Source organism: Peromyscus californicus, unplaced genomic scaffold, assembly GCF_007827085.1.
Source record: "Peromyscus californicus insignis strain IS unplaced genomic scaffold, ASM782708v3 Scaffold_4__1_contigs__length_199733344, whole genome shotgun sequence".
Classification (NCBI taxonomy): domain Eukaryota; kingdom Metazoa; phylum Chordata; class Mammalia; order Rodentia; family Cricetidae; genus Peromyscus; species Peromyscus californicus.
In genome coordinates this window covers 160,640,966-160,652,648 of record NW_026294562.1, presented here as the reverse complement: position 1 = coordinate 160,652,648, position 11,683 = coordinate 160,640,966, and the positions used below count along the sequence as shown (strand labels likewise).

At 47.4% G+C, this 11,683-nt stretch overlaps 1 protein-coding gene across 1 annotated transcript; it reads right to left on the bottom strand.

Annotated features, from left to right (window-relative positions):
* Nucleotides 1-960: 960 nt before the first annotated feature.
* Nucleotides 961-11,349, bottom strand: LOC128125010 (cytochrome c oxidase subunit 6B1). The gene is made up of 4 exons (XM_052761951.1): nucleotides 11,218-11,349; nucleotides 9,569-9,685; nucleotides 8,706-8,806; nucleotides 961-1,145 (listed from the first exon to the last, which is right to left on the bottom strand). Exons 2-4 carry the CDS (start codon nucleotides 9,672-9,674, stop codon nucleotides 1,092-1,094), a joined length of 261 nt encoding a protein of 86 aa, XP_052617911.1. The 5' UTR covers nucleotides 9,675-9,685; nucleotides 11,218-11,349; the 3' UTR covers nucleotides 961-1,091.
* Between the last annotated feature and the right edge of the window lie 334 nt (nucleotides 11,350-11,683).

The following is an 11,683-nucleotide window of genomic DNA, read 5'->3' as shown; positions in this document are numbered from 1 at the left end:
ACATACAATCCCTCATACACAAAAGTAAAGAAAACGGCCAGTGTGTAATACAGCCGCCACTCAGAAGGCTGAGGCAGGACTCCAAGTTCAAGGCATACCTGGACTTCACAGTGAGTCCAAGGTCAGCCTGAGAAATAGCAAGATCCTAACTCAAAAAAGCAAAATAAAAAGGAGGGATGCTTGAGAGATGGCTCAGGAGTTAAGAGCATTCACTGCCCTTGCAGATGGGAGGACATCCCCAGCACCAGTTACCATGCAGCTCACAACCACATGTAACTCCAGTTCCAGGTTCAAAGCCCTCTTCTGGCCTTAGAGGGCATTTGTGGCATGTGCACACATACACATAAATTTAAAGAGAGAGTGTGAGTTTGTGACACAGCTCAGTACTTGCCTAGGATCCCCCAATAAGGGGCTGGGAGTATGGTTCAGTGGTAGAGCCCCTGCCTAGAAACTATTATTGTGGGGCTGGGGGTGTGGCTCTGAGTTCAACCCAGACCAACAACACAGTTCTCATTGTCTAAGCCAGTTACAAACACAGTCCCACAAGGCCTGTGGTCCTCCTCCAGGCAGGTGTCTTTTGAGAGGCCACATGAGACAGGATGAAAGTCCCTGCAGTCACTGAGGCTTTCTAGGTGGCCAGGCCGACTCCCTGATACGTTGGTGTGCAGCAGTTCCTGAGGGACAGTGTGCTGTCGTCTCACTGACTGTTTTGAAGACAGGGTTTCTGTGTGTAGCCCTGGCTATCCTAGAACTCACTCTGTAGACCAGGCTGGCCTCGAACTCACAGAGATCCATCTGTCTCCCAGGATTAAAGGCATGTGCCACCATACCCCACTATAAATAAATCTTTAAAAGAAATCTACTCTTCATTGTAAAAATAAGAAAGATAACCACTGTGAGGCCCTTCCTGGGCCAGGGCACCCCAGCTTCTTGTCCAGCCATCCTATATACACAGTGTAAAACTTTTCCAGTCAATTTTTATTAGTAGTTGCATGATTCAGGGTCCCAGGGCAGGGACCATCATATACCCAGGTCCCCTTTACTATCTGGGGAGAAGGAGAAAGAACAGAGGAGAGGTGGGCGGAGCCAGGTCAAATCTTCCCAGGAAACGTGCCTTCTGCTCTGCGGTCATCCCAGGCTGAGACCTGTAGAAGATAAACAGTGTAACTCCTCCTCCTGTGACAAGACCACATTTCCCTCCCTTTATCCACGGAAGCACGTGGCCAACAGAGGACCACAGGTGCCTGTTTTGTGCTAACCGCTGTTCCAGAGAATCAGCAGTGACTCGGAAAGACAAAACTACTATTCTTTTTTTTTTTTTCCTTCAAGTTTTTTGAGACAGGGTTTCTCTGTGTAGCCCTGGCTATCCTGGAACCAGGCTGGCCTTGAACTCAGAGATCCACCTGCCTCTGCCTCCCTAGTGCTGGGCCTAAAGGTGTGGGCCGCCACCTTAGACCAAAACCACTGTTCTAAGTGAGCTGACAGTCTAAGGGAAGAAGAGGCAGGAAACCCCAGGGTCACCTGTAGAGTGTGAACTGCTCTTGCAGAGACCCCCAGTTCAGTTCCTAGCACTCACACCAGGGAGCTCACAACTACAGGGAGCTCACAAGCCAGTGCCAAGGGATCCGATACCGTCCTCTTCTGGTCTCCTTGGGCATCTGCACTCACATGCACATATCCACACACAGAAACAGACATAATAGCACAGTAGTTTTGTTTTAAGATTTATTTGCTGATTGGTGGTGGTGGTGGTGGTGGTAGTGGCACACACCTTTAATCCCAGCAATCAGGAGGCAGAGACAGTTGGATTTCTGTGAGTTCGAGGCCAGCCTGGTCTACAGAGTATTCCAGGATAGCTAGGGCTACACAGAGAAACCCTGGGGTGTGGGGCGCGGCGGGGAACACGAGAAAAAAAAAAAAACCAAAAAGAGAAAATATCTCCATGTAGGCAAGCCTGTAGGGCAGTTCCTCTATTAGTGACTGATGGGGAGGGTCCAGCCCAAAGTAGGTGGTACCATCCCTGGGATGGTGGTCCTGGGTTCTATAGGAAGCAGGCTGAGCAAGCCGTGAGAACAAGCCAGTAAGCAGCACCTCTCCATGGCTTCTGCATCAGCTCCTGCCTCCAGGTTCCTGCCCTGACAGCTTGCTTTTGATGTTTCACCACAGCAATAGTAACCCTAAGGGAGACACTAGGCATTTATGGGTAAGGAGGCTGGTCTATGTTCTAGTACAAACGACTAAGAGCTTATGTAGTCCGGTATCAAAAGATGCCAAACACAAAGGGATCTCACTGTTCACCACAGATGCTGAGCAGCATAAAAAACGATGGAAAGGCCCACATCAAATTGTTAACACTCCCACGAGCTAACACCATTTGGTGGGCCTGCTTACAGTAGTTGTTAGGGATGTTGTACACTTGTGAGTGTGTGTGTACATGTACATGGGGCGGGGACGACAGCTGAGGGAGCTGGCTCTCCTCTCCCACCATGTGGGTTCCTGGGGTCCAATTCAGGTTGTCAGGTTTGGCAGGAAGCACCTTTATCCACTGAGCCATCTCATCTCACGTTCATCTGTGAGAGGTTGAGTCAAGGGGTGAGAGCGCGGACCAAGGGGACTGCGATCTGACCACAGGGGCGAGAGCAGTTTACGGAAGCAACGACAGCCCGTCAGAAACCTATTTACCCACCACAGGCCAGCACTAAGCTCTGCCGTGTTTGTAGCAGGCTGCGAGACAACAGCACCTCTGCCGTGCAGCTGCAGTGGTGACTGGCACAGGAGACGCCTTCCCAAGGCTTGCTGCATTTGGATCCCACACACCAGCTTCACTGGCCATAGTCCATAGCTCTCAGATTTTTCAGTCACTGGGTTTACCCTTTTTTTTTTTTTTAAAGATTTATTTATTTATTATGTGTCTGTCTGCATTTATCCCTGCCCACCAGAAGAGGGCACCAGATATCATTCTAGATGGTTATAAGCGCATGTGGTTGCAGGAATTGAACTCAGGACCTCTAGAAGAACAGCCAGTGCTCTCAACCTCGGAGCCATCTCTCCAGCCTGGCTTTGTATTTTGCTTTGTATTTTTAAGGAGCGGTTCTTTTATTAACACAGGGTCTCTTTACATAGCCCTGGCTGTCCTCAAACTCACGGAGATCTGACTGCCTCTGCCTCCTAAGTGCTGGCAAGGCCTGTTTTACCAGACTCAACATAAGGGTGTTGTGGGATATTTGTACACTGTGTGAAAATATATTGCTGTGATTGGGTTAATAAAGAGCTGAATGGCCAATGGCTAGGCAGGAGGTATAGGCGGGACTTCCAGGTAGAAAGAGAGGAAGTAGGAGATGAATTGAGGCACAAGAAAGACGCCAGGAGACATGGGAGAAGCAGGATGGGCGGTACGGGTCAGAAGGTAGATCAATAGATGTGAATTCATTTAAGTTCTAAGAGCTAGTTAGAAACAAGACTAAGCTAAGGCCAAGCTTTCATAATTAGGTCTCTCTGCCATTATTTGTGAACTGACGGCCCATAGAAATATCCAAGTACACAAGGGTTTTTGTTTGTTTGTTTGCTTTTTGTTTTTTTGAGACAGGGTTTCTCTATGTAACAGCTCTGGCTGTCCTGGAACTCGCTCTGTAGACCAGGCTGGCTGTGGTTGCACACACCTTTAATTCCAGCACTTGGGAGGTAGGACGGGTAGATCTCTCAATCTCTGTGAGTTCAAGGCCTGTGTTCTTAACCTCTGAGCCATCTCTCCAGCCCCACCCCCTTTTTTGATTCTCAGAAGTTAAAAAAAAAGCGTACAACCAGGTGTGTTTGCTCGGACCTGCAATCTCAGCACTTGGGAGCTAGAGGTGGCCAACTGTGGTGAACTGGGGCCAGCAGCTACATGATAAATTCTACACAAGCTTGAGCCTACGTGAAGCCTTGCTCAAAAAAGGGAAAACACAGAGTGTGAACCATATCTGTATAAAGCTGCAAACATACAGGAGCTGGAGAGAAGGCTCAGCAGCTGCTCTTCCGGGGACCCAGGTTCAATTCCCAGCACTCACATGACAGCTCACACTGTCTGTAACTCCTGTTTCAGGGGCTCCAGCACTCTCACACAGACATTCAGGCAGGCAAAACACCAATGAACATAAAATGAAAAGAAATAAAGTTGCAAATACACATACCACCACCACCACTACCACCACCACCAGCGGAGGAAGAAGAATAAGAAAAGAATAAGAATAAGAAAAATAAGCCGGGCGGTGGTGGCGCACGCCTTTAATCCTAGCACTCGGGAGGCAGAGCCAGGCGGATCTCTGTGAGTTCGAGGCCAGCCTGGTCTCCAAAGAGAGTTCCAGGAAAGGCGCAAAGCTACACAGAGAAACCCTGTCTCGAAAAACCAAAAAAAAAAAAAAAAAAAAAAGAAAAATAACTATATCTAGTTACTTTTAAAAATTCTACAAAAAGTTAAAGTTTTTTTTTTCCTTTTTTTAAAAAGGGAAACTAAATGTTTTCTATTAGGGAAAATAAAAGATGACCTGGCAAAAATGATTCAAATGGAGATAATATAGGTACTGATCTTTGCCCCCGCAAACACATACACTATGATTAGAACTGTCTTAAACACTTACACACACACACACACACACACACACACACACACACACACACACGTACAGACGTACGTCTGGGGGGCTGGCTCAGCGTTTAGATCCCAGCTTACAACTGCCTCTACATCCAGCTCCAGGGATCTGACACTTTTTGGCCACCTCAGTCACCTGCACTCACCACCAACACATAATACACATAATTAAAAGCTGAAGATTCTAAAAATAACGACAAACAGATGGGGCAAGAGTGATGGCCCTGGTTAAGAGCACATTAAGAGCGGAGTTTAGTCCCAGAACCTGTATCAGGAGGCTCCTGACCACCTGTGACTCCAGCTCCAGAAGGCTCCATCTCCTCTGGCCGCCATGGGCACCCAACTCAAATGCATATACTTGAACACGTAAATAATAAAATCTTAAAAAACAAAACATAAACACACAAACCAGCCAAACAAACAAACAAACAAACAAAAACACAGACTGGTCCAGCAAGATGGCTCAGCAGACACACACTTTTTAAATTAAAAAACTAAACAACAACAACAACAACAAAATCAAGAGCAGAAACAAAACCTTAGTTTTACTTACTAAGGACTGGGAATTAAGAGGTCAGGACTACTGGGCATGTCTGAAGCACACTTCCTGGTAACCTAGCCACCATGCACCTAAGATCACCCAGGGAGAAATCTTGGAGCCTCAGATAAGAGGGTATGCCAGAAAGGTGAGAGGAAAGTAGGCTAGCCTGGTGATAGGCACCTGGAATCTCAGTATTGGAAAGGTTGAGCCAGCAAAAGATTGCTGTGCGTTTTCAGTGAGTACCAGGCTAGTCAGAGCTACCACCCCAAGAGCCAAAACTGGGGGCTGGAAAGATGGCTCAATAGTTAAGAGCACTGGTTCAATTCTCAGCACCCACATGGTGGCTCACAACCATCTGCTACTCCAGTTCCAGGGGATCTGATGCCCTCTTCTGGCCTCCATGTGTACCAGGCACACACACACATATGGCTCACAAACATACACGTTAAGCAAAAGATCCACATCTAAAAATTAATCATTTTTAAAATTAAAAAACTAAGCAGAGGCAGTGGTGGCGAATGCCTGGGAGGCAGAGGCAGGTGGATCTCTGAGTTCCAGGCCAGCCTGGTCTACAGAGTGAGTTCCAGGACAGCCACGGCTACACAAAGAACCAACCAACCAACAACAACAACAAAGCAGAGGCTGGAGAGATGGAGATGACTCAGAGTTTAAGAGCAGCTGCTGTTCTTGAAGAAGACCTGCACCCCCATGGCATCTCACACCCATAGGTAACTCGAGTTCTGGGGGATTCAATGCCTTCTTCTGACCTCTGCAGGTACCAGACCTGAATGTGGTGCACAGACAAATTCATAGGCAAAACACTCACAGACAAAATAAAATAAATAAATAAATAAAAAAACAACTAGGATGTCTTAAATATGGTCATCAAAAAAGGAACAAAATTAAAAGGATTTATATATAATTTAAAAAAAATTTTTTTTAGCTGGGCATGATGGTGCATGCCTTTAATCCCAGCACTTGGGAGGCAGAGGCAGGCAGATCTCTGTGAGTTTGAGTCCAGCCTGGTCTGCAGAGTGAGTTCCAGGACAGTCGGGGTTGCTACACAAAGAAATTCTGTCTTGAAAAACCAAACAAAACAAATATGTGTGTGTGTGTGTGTGTGTGTTTATTTATGTATCAAGTTAAAAAGGGTTGGGAGAGCAAGCCCCAGTGGAAGCTGGTATACAACCCAGTTGGTACTGCTTGCCTAGCATACAGGAAACATGGCATCCATCCTAGCATTGCTTCAGACAGGGTGTGGTGGCCCATGCCTGTAACCCCAGCTCCCAGGAGGCTGAGGCAAGATCTCAGGAGTTCAAGGTCATTTTTTACTACAAAGACATTCTAGACTACATAAGACTCTAACAACAATCACTACCACACAGTAGGTCAAAGCAAATCGCAAAACAGAGTATCCAATATGAGAGACTAGAGAGATGACTCACCAATTAAGCATGCTTGTTGCTCTTGCAAAGGACCCAGGTTCGATTCCCAGCATCCACATGGTGGCTCACAACCCCCTGTAACTCTAGTTCCAGGAAACCAAACACCTTCTACTGACCCCCACATGCACTAGCACATACATGGGTGCAATATATTCACACACACGCACTTTTAAAAAAATGATGGGTCTCAAGTAGCCCAGGATGACCTATAACTTCTGATCCACCTTCTGAGTGCTAGGATTTTGGATGTGCTACCACCACACTGAACTGAAGTATCATATTTTGATTCTAAGACACAAGTTTTCAGTTTTTCTATTTCTGAAATAGCATGAATGTTATAATCACTTCATCAATTCTCATAAAAATTGAGCATCTCTCCATGGCTTACAGTCAGCAGGGTCCTCTGATTTCACGAAAGAGGGAATGTTGGAGTATTAAATATTGACTAAAAAGTCTGACCATGTTAGTGCTAGAAGCACTGTCTCAGTGGGTCCTGATGTTGTGAAGATGCCTACTGAACAGGCAGGGGCGGAACGGCGCAGCTGAGATTTGCTCTAGAGTACTTCAGAAAAAGGCAAGCCACATGAAGAAATGAGGCCTGGCGGTGCATGGCTATAATCTTCGCACCCGAGAGGCTGTGGAAGGAAGATTATGAGTTCATCACCAGCCTGGCCTACAGTGCAAGACCCTAAAGGAAACTGTGGGGCCAACGATGGTCCAGAAGGGAAAGTGCTTGCCAGGCGAGCCTTACAACCCGAGTTTGATCCCCGTAAAGGTGGAAAGGAAACCCGGCTCCATACCGCTGACCTGTGACCTCTGATCCCTGCACATATGCAGTGGCACACCTGTATCCCCCACACATATCACATGAACAAAAATACATTAAAAAAAAAAAACTAAAAAGATGGGGGGATGCTTGGGGGGAGCGGGAGGAGGGAAGAGAAGGGGATCTGTGGTTGGTATGTAAAATGAATTAAAAATTTCTTAGTAAAGAAAAAAAAGAAAAGTGGGAAACTCTGAGTCACTATTCAGGCTGGATGGGGGCGCACGCCTTTGATCCCAGCACTGGGGAGGCAGGGGCAAGCAGACCTCTGTGAGTTTAAGGTCACCATGGCCTACAGAGCGAATTCCAGCACAGTCAGGGCTACACAGAGAAACCATCTTAAAAACAAACAAACAAAAAGAAGATTCTATTTTTAATTGTGTGTATTGGTGTATCTGTGTATGGGTTTGTGCACAGGGGTGCTGTGTCCCTGGAGTCCACAGGATGCCCTAGAATTACAGGCAGCTGTTATAGATATGGGTGCTGGAAACCCAACCTGGGTCATCTTCAACAGGAAACGCTCTTAACCTCGGCCTCTCCTCCCTACTTACGTGGAATTTACACACTCTCATAGCACAGGGGGCAAGGGGGCGGGATAGAAGAGCTATGCTTCTTTTTTTTTTTTCCCTTCTGTTTTTTGGTTTTCAAGACAGGGTTTCTTTGTGTAGCCCTGGCTGTCCTAGAACTTGCTCTGCATACCAGGTGGGTCCCAAACCACAGAGATTGCCTGCTTCTGTCTCCCAAGAGTGCTGGGATTAAAGGTGTGTGCCACTACTATCCTTCGAAAGTCCATGTTTCGATAGTGCATGGACAAGGCAGCAGATCTAGGAGTGTGGTCCTGGGCTGAGGGCCCTAACTATTACCTCCTCCTTCTCAACAAACACAGAAAAATGAAGGGCAGGGAAAATCCATGGATCTGAGTGTAGAAGCCACAGGAGGGTCAGGAGACAGAGCGGTCCCCTTGGCAAAACCAGGCTTTATCCAGAAACTCCAGTTAACACTCACTGCGTGTAGAGCACATACCATGTGCTCTCTATACACACCTACTCCCATGGCCACTCTAAAAGTTATAACTATCTCTGTTGTCTCTACAAGGGACAGGGTGTCTAAATGACTTCCCAAGGTCATATAGCACCCGGATGGTGGTGTCAGTGACATTCCATGGTTGGTCCTATGTTGGCCCTTAGAGACGAACTCTCACTAGTCACCATATTCCTCTCTGCTAGGTCCCCACCTGAACACCCAAGGGTCCCACTGGAAGGCACATACCCACGATACGGGACAGAGGGACTTGTACACACGCCGGTACCATTCACACACGGAGACATCACCCCCCTTTGCATTCATTGCCTTCTCGCAGCGGTGGAAGTCTGTGAAGAAAAGAGATCTGGGATCAATTCAGACCGAATGCATTTTTGAGGAAAATTTCCCAATACTTTTTGCTTCATGATTGGTTATACACACAGAGGGAATGCAAACCCATAAGTATACCATAAAGAGCTGTATACACCCTACCTGGGCAGTTATACTGTTGCTCAATTAGAACATTCTGGAGCCAGGAATGACAGCAAACTACGAGGGTCATATGAGGATTATGGAAGTCCAGATATGGCTAGGAAAGGGGGAGATGGAGGGGCTCCTGGTGTTTGTTTCATTTTATACTTTCTGAGGGAAGGTCTCACGGACTCAAGTGTGGCAGAAGCATTAAAATGTAACCACCTTCAGTTAGTGGTGTCATGCCTCTGGTGAAGAGGGAAGTGTGTTTCAGACCGGGCACAAAGCAAGCAGAGACCAGAGCGATGACAATATCATTTTCTATGGACCGTGATTACAGGAGTCACTTCTGAATTAATCGTTTATATGTTGTATTCACTTGTATGTTGTGTGCATGTGTGGCATACACACAAAATGCATACATAATTCTTCAAAAAAATTATTAATGAGACTAAAGTTTGTGACCTTGACAGCTAGGATGAGGGGTCTGGGCCCTCCAGACAGTATATCCAGAGAGAATGGATACAAGGTAGAATGCATAGGTCCCCGTCCCCCACCTTCCCTCATGAGACAAGAGTATGTAGAAGATGCAGGCAAGATCCACACATATTACCCTCCCGCCCTGGTACTCTGCTTACCCAGGTAGTTCTGCCAGCAGTTCCTGGTCTGGTTCTGGTTTGGGAAGCGGCTGTCAAAGGGGGCAGTTTTGTAGTTCTTGATTTTAGTCTTGATGTCTTCAGCCATGGTGATGATTCCTGGACACAAACAGGGTGGGCACATTGGCAACCATTCTAGGGATGCCCGGGCATGGGGATGTCAGACCAACGAAGCCCATGGAAGAAGTCCAGACCAGAAGGACGGGTTGAATGTAAACAAGCTATTACCTCCTCCTTCTCAACAAACATGAAAAGATGAAGGGCAGGGAAAATCCATGGATCTGAGTGTAGAAGCCACAGGAGGGTCAGGGGACAGAGCGGTCTCCTCGGCAAAACCAAGCTTTATCCAGAAATTCCAGTTAACACTCACTGCGTGTAGAGCACATACCATGTGCTCTCTATACACACCTACTCCCATGGCCACTCTAAAAGTTATAACTATCTCTGTTGTCTCTACAAGGGACAGGGTGTCTAAATGACTTCCCAAGGTCATATAGCACCCGGATGGTTGTGCTGCATCCATCATCATCAAATACAACATTACATGCATTTTTGGTGTCACACACTCATCAGGGGTCTGGTAAACTCAACTTTTCTCAGACTATGGCTAAATGCATTGCAAAATTGCTTAAGATGACCAAAAAAAAAAAAAAAAAAAAAAAAAAAAATCGGCTCAAAAGACAGATCAACAATTGGAGGTAACCTGGAGTGAAGACGGTGGTTTGTGACACTAGAAACTAGAATGTGTCAGGTGTCTGTGATTATGACTGCTGACAAAGTCCCACAGAGTGTCAAATTTATTAAAGTTACTGCCTCCATCCCTAATGAAGTAAATGGTACATTTCAGTCAGAGGTTAATAAAACCACCATGCAACTCCCCCATATGTATTCAAATACCTTAGCGCCTCGAATTCTATTGACTCTGAGTACCCATGGCTTAAAAAAAACAAAAAACAAACAAACCAAAAAAACTTTGATATGCCTGAAGAGATGACACAATCAACATCACCGAACCTGAGAGAAACTGTCTATTCTAGAGCTTCTGGGGGAGCTTGGTGCCCCAGAAGTACACAGGCTTGTGTCAATTCAAGCGGCCCAAGGCAGTGGGGGTACCCGGGGCAGTAGAACAGATTCATTTGGACAGGCAGGGTGGGGACAGGGGATTTAACAGACCCAGTGTCGGAAGTAATTTTGTGCAGTATCTCGAGTTTTGAGAGTTGATCAAAGATGATGCTGAGGGAAAAGGAACGAGACACGGCGACAGGCTGTGGCCTTGGAACGCGGGTGGCCACGCCTGTGAACCCGCGGCTAAAAGCACCACAGGCCAATTTACTGGGTCCCAATCCTGATCGCCGTATAGCGGAGGCTAAGGCGCTTCACACTCCAGCTCCAGCGCTGTCAAAGGGGATAGTGGCAGGCCCTAGATCGTAGGGCTGGAGGATGGAGTAAGTTAATAGAGACTGCTCAGAATGAGACCTAGCATCGAGAACGAAGGCTATAAGGGTCAGCTCCAAGACCCCGGGCCCGAGACCGCCATGGCGGCCGGAAGCTTCTTCCCGGCGTTAGGGAAGCCCCAGGCCGCTTTTGCGGCCCGGACGGGGTCCCCCGGGATCCCGACCCTAGGCACTCACCTAAAGACTGCCCTGGAGCAGCGGTAGTTCAATGTGACCCTTAGCAAAGACGCCAATGTCAGACGGGAAGCGGAATTCCGGCGGGCCGGAAGCTGAGAGAGGGGGAGCCGAACTGAGTCCTCCGAGCGGCTAGAGAGGCCACGGGAGGCGTGCCCAGAAGCGGCTCCGGCCACGCCCACTCCCAAAGAGGTCCGACCTCCTATTGAGCTGAATTCCTGTTCATTATTGTCGCCGGTCCAATCGGGATCTTGCATTGCGCTGGACAGGCTCGTGAATTCTAATTACCGGTTCTTGTCACCTGCCTATCCATCCTTCCTGTAGGAAAAAGACAGTCGTGGGACTGACTGTCTGCAGAGTGGGAATGGGAAAATGTCCCAGAGAATCTATTTGTGTTTTGAGACAGAATTTCGCTAAGTAGATCAGGCTGGTCTCGAACTCAGATTCCTACGTGCTGGGCTAACAAGCG